Source organism: Staurois parvus, unplaced genomic scaffold (genome assembly GCF_062004578.1).
Source record: "Staurois parvus isolate SC_StPar_1 unplaced genomic scaffold, SC_StPar_1.0 ptg001966l, whole genome shotgun sequence".
Lineage (NCBI taxonomy): Eukaryota > Metazoa > Chordata > Amphibia > Anura > Ranidae > Staurois > Staurois parvus.
The window spans coordinates 44,403-57,471 of record NW_028319762.1 but is presented as its reverse complement, the minus strand read 5'-3'; the positions used below and the strand labels follow the sequence as shown (position 1 = coordinate 57,471).

Genomic DNA, 13,069 nt, shown 5'->3' with positions numbered 1-13,069 from the left:
CTTTTTCTTCATAAATCTCAGCCAAAATGTATTCAGCTATCTTTTTTTAGTAAAAAAAAAGTAAAATAAATAACCCAAATTAGTTTACAACCAAAAATTATAACTTTTTTCAAACAATTTACATTTTTATACTATGTTTTTTTTTTGTTTTTTTTTTTTAAACATACTGTCACCATAGTGACACTGTACTTCTGGGGGGGGGGGGGGGGGGGGGGGGATTTTTTTTTTTTTTACAGCCCGTAAAAGCAATCATTTCTCCTTCTCTCTGGCTTTGAGGAATACTGTGAGAGCTGTGATTGGTCACAGCTTGTCACATGGCACAAAGCTGTTGTGAGTGGCCCTGTACCGACCTCACACAGAGGTCCCGTACAACGATCGGTGTACAGCGGGCATCGGATCCCAGGGATCGCACACAGGCAGTGAATGTGGGGGCAGTTTATAAACGGCCACCCGCCCCTGCACTGCTCCCGTCCGGCCGTTTATGTACATGGGCCAGACAGGAAGTGGTTAATATAACGGATCCGGTCGTCCTGCACACTTTAGCAATAGATTTCCCTAAAATACAATAAATCCGATTTCTGTAGATACCTGAATTTTGGAGCAATGTTTGATCTTCTCCTCCTGAGGGATAGTATTGGTCACCACCACGGCTTCAAAACAGGCGTTGTTAATCCGAGAAATGGCGGGGCCAGAAAATATACCGTGGGTCAAGATGGCGTAAACCTTCGTGGCTCCAGCAGAAAGAAGTCTACAGAGACCAAAAAAAAAAAAAAAAAAATTAAAAGGATTATTAAAAAGTCTTCTGAAAGCTGAACCATAGCAGATGCAAGCGGGGGGTCAGTACCGACTTCTTACTTGGTATCAGACTCTAGAAATCCCTGGTACAGCAGAGCTCAGACTGGGGAAAGGGGAAGCAGCACAAGCAGCCAATTAGTTGTGCTGCAGTAAAAAAAAAAAAAAAAAAAAAAAAAAAAAAAAAGAAGCATGCTGATAGGAGGAGAGAGTGGAGTGACAGGTGGTACCAAAACCAAAATGTTATTTTCTTTACACACACAAAAAAAAAAAATTTTTGGAAACACCCCCCACCCCCCAAAAAACAAGTTTTCCTTTTTTCGGTTAGAACAGTTTGCAAATAAATAATTGTTCTTCATAAAATTTAGGCCAAGATGTATTCTACTACATTACTTTGTGAACTCCATAACTTTCCTACAGACTAAATAATAAATACTGATTTGGGTTATTTTCACCAAACTATGGAATATATCTGAAAATCGATCAATCCTGAAGTACTGACGGCCGATCTAATTTTTTTGAGGCCCCAAAATGTCAGAACAGTACAGATATCCCCCCCAAATGACCCCTTTTTGCAAAGTAGACCGTCCCATGTATTTCACAACAGGCAGTGTGAGTTTTTTGACATTGTAATTTGTCAGAATTTTTCGGAAAATGAATTAAAATCATTTTCAATTTTTTTTTTTTTTTTTAACAAAAATTGTGAAAATTTTAATTTCTTCATTTTCCGAAAAATTCTGACAAAAATTACAACTTCGATGCATTTCACATAAAGGTACGGTGATTTTTTTTGAAGTTGTAATTTGTCAGAATTTTTCGGACAATGAAGAAATTAAAATTTTCACAATTTTTTTTTTTTTATAACAAATTGTGAAAATAATTTTAATTTCTTCATTTTCCAAAAGATTCTGACAAATTACAACTTCAAAAAACTCACCGTTTGTGAAATACATCGAAGTTGTAATTTGTCAGAAATTTTTGGAACATTAAGAAATAAAAATTTTCACAATTTGGTAAAAAAAAAAATATATTAAAAAAAAGTGAAAAATTATTTTAATTTTGTTTCCAAAAATTCTCACAAAATTACAACTTCAAAAAAACTCAGTGCCTTTTATGAAATACATTGAAGTTGTAATTTTGTGAGAATTTTTTGGAAACGAAATAAAATAATTTTTCACTTTTTTTTAATATATTGTTTTTTACCAAATTGTAAAAAGTTTTATTTCTTAATGTTCCAAAAATTTCTGACAAATTACAACTTCGATGTATTTCACAAAAACGGTGAGTTTTTTGAAGTTGTAATTTGTCAGAATCTTTTGGAAAATGAAGAAATTAAAATTATTTTCACAATTTGTTATAAAAAAAAAAAAATTGTGAAAATTTTAATTTCTTCATTGTCCGAAAAATTCTGACAAATTACAACTTCAAAAAAATCACCGTACCTTTATGTGAAATCGAAGTTGTAATTTTTGTCAGAGTTTTTCGGAAAATGAAGAAATTAAAATTTTCACAATTTGTTAAAAAAAAAAAAAAAAAATTAAAAAAAAGTGAAAATAATTTTAATTTCTTCATTTTCCCGAAAAATTCTGACAAATTACAACTTCAATGTATTTCATAAAAGGCACTGAGTTTTTTGAAGTTGTAATTTGTCAGAATTTTTCGGGAAAATGAAGAAATTAAAATTATTTTCACTTTTTTTTTTTATATATTTTTTTTTTTTTTTAACAAATTGTGAAAATTTTAATTTCATTTTCTGAAAAATTCTGACAAATTACAACTTCAAAAAATTCAGTGCCTTTTATGAAATACATGGGACTGTCTACTTTGCAAAAAGGGGTCATTTGGGGGGGATATCTGTGCTGTTCTGGCATTTTTGGGCCTCAAAAAACTAGATCGTCCGTCAGTACTTCAGGATTGATCGATTTTCAGATATATCACAGAGTTTGGTGAAAAGAGTTTCTGGACCAAACAAGTGTGGCGCCCTCCCGGAGGGACGTCACGTGGCGCCCTCCCGGAGGGACGTCACGTGGCGCCCTCCCGGAGGGACGTCACGTGGCGCCCTCCCGGAGGGACGTCACGTGGCGCCCTCCCGGAGGGACGTCACGTGGCGCCCTCCCGGAGGGACGTCACGTGGCGCCCTCCCGGAGGGACGTCACGTGGCGCCCTCCCGGAGGGACGTCACGTGGCGCCCTCCCGGAGGGGACGTCACGTGGCGCCCTCCCGGAGGGACGTCACGTGGCGCCCTCCCGGAGGGAAGAGAGATTCTCCCAGCCACCATCTTACCATAGGCCGGGGCGGGACGTGGTTAAAGATCCCCAATGGAACGTTTTCTTGTGGACCCAATAAGTGGACCCACAGCTTTTCTGACCCAAGTATTAAAAGATCGTTCACCAGACACGTACTTATCTGCAGCGTGACAGATGGTTCCACAGGTATCGGCCATGTCATCCACAAGAATCGCCACTTTATCCTTCACGTCTCCCACCAGGACCATCCGGTCCACTTCATTCGCCTTTTTCCTCTCTTTGTGGATTAAAGCAAAATCTACGTTCAGACGATCGGCGATCGATGTGACTCTTGAAGAGACGGGACAAAGACAGGGTAAGAAAAACAAATCGGCCAAAACGGAGAAATAAATTGGATGGGTGACCACAAAGCTCTTTAAGTCCCTGGGCAGGGAATGGCAAATGAACTGCCCCACCCTATTAGATTTGCCCCACCCTATTAGATTGTAAGCTCTTGTGAGCGAGGCCCTCTTGTGTTTTATTGTAAAGCAAACAGTTGTCGCTCTGTAAATCCTGACGAATAACAGCGCTGTGCTCCCTGGGGCCCCTCATCCATCGCAGGTCACTTGATTTATAGATCCTTTGTGACTACAAATTTACTCCTTTTCCTGGCAAAAAAGTTCGACCTCAACCACCTCCCGTCCGGCTGTTGTATATAAACGTCCAGATGGTGGCAGTGCAGGGGTGGGTGGCCGTTTATGAACAGCCTCCCCGCCCCCTGCTTGTGCGCACTGCTGGGTACCGCGATCCAGCGCCCGCTGTGTCCTCCGGAACACCGATCGTCGTACGGGACCTCTGTCCCAATCACTGGCCAATCAGTGATCACATGCAGAGTATTAAGCAAGATGTCACTTCTGACATCATTGCTTACTACGTGTGAAATCTGTGAATGATCACAGAGATCACATGGTACAGAGCCATTCACAACAGCCTTGTACCATGTGACAAGCTGTGACCAATCACAGCTCACAGTATTTCTCAATGGCTGCAAGAATGCAGCCAGAGAGAAGGAGAAAGGATTGCTTGTGCAGCCTGTATGGGTGTAAAAGCAATCAGTGTAAAAAAAAAAAAAAAAAAAAAAAAAAATCACCCCCCACAGAAGTAGTACAGTGTCACTATGGTGACAGTATGTAAAAAAAACAAATATAAAAAAATAATAAAAATGTAAATTATGTTTGAAAAATGTAGTTTTTGGTTGTAAACTAATTTGGGTTATTTTTTTACTATGGTGATACTGTACAGCTAGGGTGACAGTATGTATTGTAAAAAAAACAAAAAATGTAAAATAAAAACTATAATTTTTGGTTATAAACTCATTTTGGTTATTTTTTTTTTACTATGGTGATACTGTGTTGCTAGGGTGACCGTATGTAAAACAAAAAAACAAACAAAACAAAACAAAACATAAAAAAACAAAATGAAAATGTAACCAAAAATTATAGTTTTTAAACTTTTTTTTTACATTTTCATTTTTTTTATATTTGTTTTTTTACATACTGTCACCCAAGCAATACAGTATCACCATAGTAAAAAAATAAATAACCCAAATTAGTTTAAAGACTATAATTTTTGGTTATAAACTAATTTGGGCTATATTTACTTATTTTTACTATGGTGATACTGTATTGCCCGTGTGACCGTATGTAAAACAAAAAAGAAAAAAAACCAAACAAAAATATAAAAAAATAAAACGAAAATGTATAACCAAAAATTAGTTTTTAAACTTTTTTTTACATTTTCATTAATTTTTTTATATTGTTTTTTTTTTTACATACTGTCACCCAAGCAATACAGTATCACCATAGTAAAAAAAAAAAATAAAATAAAATGACTCAAATTAGTTTATAACCAAAAATTATAGTTTTTAAACTTTTCTTTAAACTAAATTTGGGTTATTTATTTTTTTACTATGGTGATACTGTATTGCCCGTGTGACCGTATGTAAAACAAAAAAAAAGAAAAGAAAAAAAAAACCAAACAAAAATATAAAAAAATAAAATGAAGATGTATAACCAAAAATTATAGTTTTTAAACTTTTATTTTACATTTTCATTTAATTTTTTTATATATATATATATATTTTTTTTTTTTACATACTGTCACCCAAGCAATACAGTATCACCATAGTAAAAAAAAAATAAAATGACCCAAATTAGTTTATAACCAAAAATTATAGTTTTTAAACTTTTCTTTAAACTAATTTGGGTTATTTATTTTTTTACTATGGTGATACTGTATTGCTAGGGTGACAGTATGTAAAAAAAGAAAATGAAAATGTAAAAAAAAAAAAAAAAAAAAAAAGTTTAAAAAAAAAAACTATAATTTTTGGTTATATATTTTCAAACAAATATAAAAAAAATTTAACGAAAATGTAAAAAAACAAAAACAAAAAAAAACTATAATTTTTGGTTATAAACCAAAATAAAGCTTTATCGGTCTCAAAAAATGGTAAAAAATTACAGTGACCGCGCAATTGTTATTCAAAGTGTGATAGCGCTGAAAGCTGAAAATTGGCCTGGACTGGAAGGGGTTAAAAAGACGATTTTATTGTCCCTTGGAATCCCATGTTGCAGGGTGACAACGTAGAATCACAAATAGTCACCCTGTAACAGGAAGCGCGCTGCTGGGAGCACAATGGCCGCCTAGAGATCACAGCTCACCGTTTGGCACCTCCGGCGTCCGGTGATACTATAGTACATGTTTTCCATTCGGCGATGTTCTCGCGGATCCACTTCAATACGGCGGGTTCAGCATACAAGTTATCCACGGGAATATCGAAGAAGCCCTGCGAGACACACAAGGAGACGATGAGGACGAATATCGTCATATAGACCTTCCACATGAGACGAAATTCAGCATAAAACAGAGGAGCGCTTCAAGTGTGCGTCTTGCGGCATCAAAGTGCATCCTGCACAGCCTCCGAATCCTGTGTAGTGCTCGCCGCTTGTCACGCACCATGTATTGGGTCCAGAAACATAGAAAATCCCTTTTATAAGGGGCAGGAACAAAAAACCCAAAAAGGGACAATATACAATAATAATAAAAAACTACAATATATAATTTTTTTTACTATAGTATCATTAATATTTTAATTAGATCAATGAAAATTATATTTTTATTCATAATAGTAAAAAAAAATCTTTATTGTACATCATTATTAATATTATACAATAAAACTCTAGAAGTTATTTTTTGCTATATTATCAATGAAAATTTTATTATTTTTAATACTATAGTAAAAATAAAATGATATATTATTGCATATTATAGATTAACATATTACCAATTATACAATATAAAAATTTATTTTACTATATCAATTATACATTAATAAAAAAAACTAAAATATATAATTTTTACTGTAGTATCAATAATATTTTCACTATATCAATTAAATTTATATTATTTTTAATACTATAGTAAAAATAAAATATTTTATTGCATATTATAGATTAACATATTACCAATTACACAATACTACAATATAAAATTTTTTATTATTTTACTCTATCAATAATATTTTCACTCTATCAATTAAAATTATATTTTTACTGATAATAGTAAAAAAAAAAAAAAAAAAAAAAAAAAAAAAAAACTTTATTGTAAATCCTTCTTATTATACAATAATATAGAAGTTATTTTTTTCTATATCAATGAAAATTATATTATTTTTAATACTATAGTAAAAATAAAATGATATATTATTGCATATTATAGATGAACATATTACCAATCATACAATACTGTACTACAATATAAAAATGTAATTATTTTACTATAGTAAAATAATTTAATTTTTATCTTGTAGTATTGTATAATTGGTAATATGTTAATCTAGAATATGCAATAATGTATAATTTTATTTTTACTATAGTATTACAAATAATATAATTTTCATTGATAATTAAGCAAAAACTTTCTAGATTTTTATTGTAAAAATAGTAATAATGATGTACAATAAAGATTTTTTTACTATTATCAATCAAAATTTAATTTTCATTGATATAGTAAAAATATTAATATAGTAAAAAAAAAATATATATATATATTGTAGTTTAATATTGTATAATTGATAATATAGTAAAATAATGCAATTTGTTTATTGTAGTATTGTAGAATTTGTAATATGTTAATCTATAATATATCATTTTATTTTTACTATAGTATTAAAAATAATATAATTTTCATTGATAATATGGCAAAAAATAACTTCTAGATTTTTATTGTATAATATTAATGATGATGTACAATAAATATTTTTTTTTACTATTATCAATAAAAATCTAATTTTCATTGATATATTATCAATAATATTTTTACTATATCCACGAAAATTATATTTTTATTAATAGTAAAAAAAAATCTTTATTGTACATTATTATACAATAAAAATATAGAAGTTATTTTTTGCTATATTATCAATGAAAATTATATTTTTAATACTATAGTAAAAATAAAATTATATATTATTGTATTTTAATAATGACTTAATATAGTAAAAGTAAATACTTGTAATAATAATCATAATAGATATACAATAAAAAAAACATATTTTATTTATTGTTACTATATCAGTAAATAAAATTTATTTTTATTGTATATTATATAATAATGTCAATGATCATAAAAGTAATGATGCAAAAATAATATAATTTTAAATATATATATATATAATTATTAAAAATAATATAATTTTAAATATATATATATATAATTATTAAAAATAATATAATTTTATATATATATATAATTATTAAAAATAATATAATTTTATATATATATATATTATTAAAAATAATATAATTTTATATATATATATATATATATATATATATATATATATATATATATATATATATATATATATATATATATATATATATTAAAAAAACAAAAAACAAAACACACAACTATATCAATTAAAAAAGAAAAAAAATACAATTACCTGGATCTGAGAAGCGTGAAGGTCCATAGTAATGATGTGATCGGCTCCGGCCACAGACAGCATGTTGGCAACAAGTTTGGCAGAGATTGGCGCCCGGGACTAGAGAAAGCAGAGAGGCGTTAGGAGAAGCGATGGAGAACGACACACGAGGACGACACACACGAGGGCCACACACACACGAGGACGACACACACGAGGGCCACGGCACAATTTTGGTGATGTTTCGGCTTACTTTATCCTTTTTGTCCTGGCGGGCGTACGGGAAGCAGGGGATGACCGCCGTGACGCGACATGCGGAGGCGATCTTGCAGGCGTTGATCATGATCAGAAGTTCCATCAGGTTGTCGTTGATCTCTCCGCAGCCGCTCTGCACGATGTACACGTCTTCTCCGCGCACGCTCTCCCCGATCTCAACGCTGCAAACCGGACAGAACCCTCGTTAAATGTGGAGGCGACATGCAACATGGGTAGCGCAAGCAACTATTTCATACACAGTTGACCCTATGGGGGTTTTACATCATAGGTCATGTACATGGGGGGTGGGGTTTAAGTGTCCAATACAATCTGCCCCCCCACGGGTGTCACACCTCCCCCGCCACAACAGCCAGGAAAAGTGACAGCCAAACCCAGCACTGCTGTAATACACGCTCTGTCCGGTTCTGTCCCGGGGGCACTCGCTAGGAGGGTCCCAAACCCAATGACGGGAGAGCAGGGGCTGCACTGGGGGGGGGGGGTTGCTTGGAAGCAGAGGGGGTCTCAAAGGGTATTTTGGGCATTTCTGACATATAGGGCAGCCCACTGAAGTGAATGGGCTGCCCTACACATGGGAACGCATACGCACACCGAGGAACGTGTGAAGGAAGCCGTAGGGCAGTCCAGCAAAACACACATTCCATAACCCCCCCCCCCCCCCCCCCAAAAAAAAAATCCACACTGCCATAATTACTAAAAAAAAAAAAAAAACAAACAAAAACACCACAAATACAAAACAGAAAAAAAAAATCAATCCAAATCAAACCCCCACCCCCCAAAAAAATAAAACGCACACCACAAAGACAACAAAAAACACCACCATAATTAAAAAAACAAAAAAAACAAACCCACACAACACAAAAGAACCCCCCCCCCAAAAAAAAAAACAAAAACCCACACATCACAAATACAAAAAAAAAAAAAAAACCCACACACAATCCAAAGCAACCCCCCCCCCATAAAAAAACACTGCCATAATTACCAAAAAAATAAAAACCACCAAATAAAAAACAAACTCAAACACCGCAAATACGAAGCAGAAAAAACACCAAAAAAAATATATATATATATATCAATCCAAAGCAAACCCCCGCCCCCACAAAAAATAAACACACCACAAAGAAATAACAGAAAAAACACACCACAAAAAAAGCAATACAAAACACCCCCCCCCCAAAAAAACAAACAAACAAAAAAAACACCGCCATAATTACCAAAAGAAGAAGAAAAAAAAAACCCACCAAAGAAAACAAAACTATACACTGCAAATAAAAAGCAGAAAAAGAAGCACCACAGAATAATAATAATAAAAAATAATCCAAAGCAAACCCCCGCCCCCCCCCCCCAAAAAAATAAAACACACCACAAAGACAACAGAAAAAAAAACAAAAAAAAAAAACACCGCCATAATTACAAAAAAACTGCACACCACAAAGACATAACAGAAAAAAAAACATTACACAAAACATCAACCACCCCACAAAAAAAACAAAAAAAAAAAACACACCAATCCAAAGCAAACACCCCCCCAATAAAAAAAACACACCGCTGTAATTACCAAAAAAACCCCAAAACATTCCATTTGGGAATGCTGTGCGCTGCAGGAGGACCTGCACTGTTGCTGGCGTTCCGGCATGGCTCAGATATGAACGGAACCCAAGCGTTCCATGGAGGGCCCCATTCACACTGGTGCGTTGGGGCCACAACCTTCGCTGATCATTGTGAACGGCGCCCCCACACTGTACAGCAGAGTGCCGACACCCGGTGCACCATGACGCACAGACCGCGCACGGTGGCGCTCTGCGTTTTGGTCCGCATGTCATGTTAGTGCAGCACGCCGGACCGCTGCGATGTGATTGGCCCTGAAGGACGGCGTGTCATTGAGCTCCACCCCCGGCACATCACACACACAGACTTGGACCGTCTCCCGGCAGAAGTGCAGCGAAGAATCCGTAAGATGGGAACCGACGACTCCTCTGCAGATACAAGGTGTCCAACCAGACGTCAGCTTGATGTCCCCGACAGCCAATCAGACGTCCGCTTTATGTCCCGACAGCCAATCACAGATCACCACGCCCACACCTGTCACTATGTATCCAACAACTGTCATTTCCTCACCAGAACGGCCGTCTCCCTAGAAGGGGACATTTCATGCGGTCTCCCTCCCTCTGTAGCCAGGAAACACCCCGACACTGCGGCTGGGGGGCCCCCTCTGGGATGTGATGGTTAGTGTAGAATAGTAAAGGGAGGGGCAGAGGAGCTGGGCCAGCACAGACCCCAATTGGACATTCCCTTGGCAGAAACAGTCACACAGGAAGGTGAGGGGCAGAGGAGCTGGGCCAGCACAGACCCCAATTGGACACTCCCTTGGCATAAAGTCACACAGGAAGGTGAGGGGCAGGGGAGCTGGGCCAGCACAGACCATAATCGGATACTCCCTTGGCAGAAACAGTCACACAGGAAGGTGACGGGAGAGGAGCTGGGCCAGCACAGACCCCAATTGGACACTCCCTTGGCAGAAAGTCACACAGGAAGGTGAGGGGCAGAGGAGCTGGGCCAGCACAGACCCTAACTGGACACTCCCTTGGCAGAAAATCACACAGGAAGGTGAGGGGCAGGGGAGCTGGGCCAGCACAGACCATAATTGGACACTCCCTTGGCCGAAACAGTCACACAGGAAGGTGAGGGGCAGGGGAGCTGGGCCAGCACAGACAGTAGGCAGTGTCTACCCCTGGCAGCTACATAAGAGATGATGTGGGGAGGTGAAGAGTGGAGGAGCTGGGCCAGCACAGTCATTAGCTCCTCTCCCAGCAGCTACATGAAAGGTTATGTAGAGGGTAAGGAGCTGGGCCAGCACAGACAGTAATTGATCACTCCCCAACAGATACATGCAAGGTTGGGGGGGGGGGGTGAGTGGCAGAGGAGCTGGGCCAGCACAGACAGCAATTAGCATTTTATGAAGCTGCCAGGGGAGGAGCTATGTAGGAAGGTGGGGGTGGAGGAGCTGGGCCAGCACAGACCATGATTAGCACTCCCCTGGCAACTACATAAACGGTTATATGAGACAAGTGGAAAAGGAGCTGGACCAGCACAGGCAGTAATTAGCATTTTATGTAGCTGCAAGGGGAGGCGCTATGTAGGTAGGTGAGAGGTGGAGGAGCTGGGCCAGCATAGGCCATAATTGGTAATTTCCTGGCAGGTACCTGAAAGGTTATGGAGGGCGGTGAGAGGTAGAGGAGCTGGGCCAGCACAGGCAGTAATTAGAGACTCGCCCAGCTAGATGAAAGGTTAGGTTGGGGTTAAGAAAGGGGAAGAGGAGCTGGGCCAGCAGAGACAGTAAATGGATGCTCCCCTGGCAGGAACATGAAAGGTTATATAGGGAAGCAAGGGTCAGAGGAGCTGGAGCAGCACGGGCAGTAATTAGCTCCTCCCCCAGCATCTATAGGGAAATGACGGGACAAAGAAGCTGGGCAAGCACAGATAGTATTTTAGGTAGCTGCCAGAGGGGGAGGTGAGGAGTGGAGGAGCTGGGCCAGCACAGCCAGCAGACGTTCCCTGGCAGCTACAGAAATAGGTTATGTAAGGGAGGCGAGGAGCTGGGCCAGCACAGGCAGCAATTCTTTCACAAGAAGCTGCATAAAAGGTTATGTAGGGGTTAAGAAAGAGGCAGAGGAGCTGGGCCAGCACAGAAATCTCCTGTCACCTCTTTGCCACTACTTTCCATCTACACACACTCCAGCGTTGCCTGCTGGAAGGCCCGTTGGGGGGTCTCTCAAGCAGGGTGACAACACAGGGACACAATTGAGAGGAGGAAGCAGAGGGTTGTCACCGGATAACAGGAAGCAGGCCCCTCACCCCCGTGAAGGACACTTTAGTCCGGTGGTGACCCCTCCCCCAGTCCACATGTGCGCCTCTCTATGCTCCGGCCGCGAGGTGCACTCTGGGAGTTGTAGTCACGTGTCCGCTCCCTCTAGGACGCTCCCGCCTCCCCGGCACTACAACTCCCGGCATCCCCCGCGATCAACTTCTCTGCGGAACGACGAGCCAGCTCTCCCTCCCGGCCTCCTCACGTGACGGCCCGGCCCCGCCGTGTACCGCCAGCCCGTCCCCCCGCCTCCGGGCTCCGCTCACCAAGTTTCCTGGTTGCTGAACTTCTTGGTGACCACCCGGCCCAGCTCCAGCCCCAGGCGGTCGGCGATCTTCTGGGACAGGTCCTGGTGGGAGCTCCCGCTGAAGATCTTAATGTTCGGCATCGCTGCTCGCTCGGTGTGTGCGTCACTGGAGCGCCGGGCCGGCCTCGCCGATGGCTTGGTTAACGGAGGACGGAACTCCTGTCCACGCCCCGTCTGCGCCGTCTTGTCCAATGGCGGCCGGGATCGGGAGGGCCACGCCTCTCTGCGCTGACATGCGTGGAAGCTGAACCCCGGCAAAGGGTGCGCTGCCGCGGACTGACCGGCAGGTGGCGCTCAATAATGAGACTTGAGGAGTGAATGAGCCCGGCAGGGTGTGCTAGCGACAAAATGAGCGGCAGGTGGCGCTGTGGCTCAGGATCTATAATTGGATAATTGTAATATAAATAGAAATGGTAATATAATTATATAATTACAGCATTATATATAGTATATTATACATGTATGTGCCATGTTGATGTTAATATACAAATATATATATATATTTTTTAATATACATATATTGGTGATATACAGTATGATATATATATATATATTTATATACACATACGCATTTTTTATATACAGATATATTTTTTTCTCAATTTTATTATGTATAATATAAC

General features: G+C 38.5%; 1 protein-coding gene across 2 annotated transcripts; it reads right to left on the bottom strand.

Annotated features, from left to right (window-relative positions):
• Positions 1-540: 540 nt before the first annotated feature.
• On the bottom strand, positions 541-12,627 carry LOC149433136 (ribose-phosphate pyrophosphokinase 1-like). 2 transcript variants are annotated; one of them, XM_089664606.1, is made up of 6 exons: positions 12,406-12,627; positions 8,255-8,438; positions 8,023-8,121; positions 5,738-5,862; positions 3,195-3,368; positions 541-748 (listed from the first exon to the last, which is right to left on the bottom strand). In XM_089664606.1, exons 1-6 carry the CDS (start codon positions 12,525-12,527, stop codon positions 556-558), a joined length of 897 nt encoding a protein of 298 aa, XP_089520732.1. In that variant the 5' UTR covers positions 12,528-12,627; the 3' UTR covers positions 541-555. The 2 variants fall into 2 exon arrangements, with proteins under 2 accessions (XP_089520732.1, XP_089520733.1); XM_089664607.1 differs by lacking the exon at positions 12,406-12,627 and adding an exon at positions 10,393-10,430.
• Between the last annotated feature and the right edge of the window lie 442 nt (positions 12,628-13,069).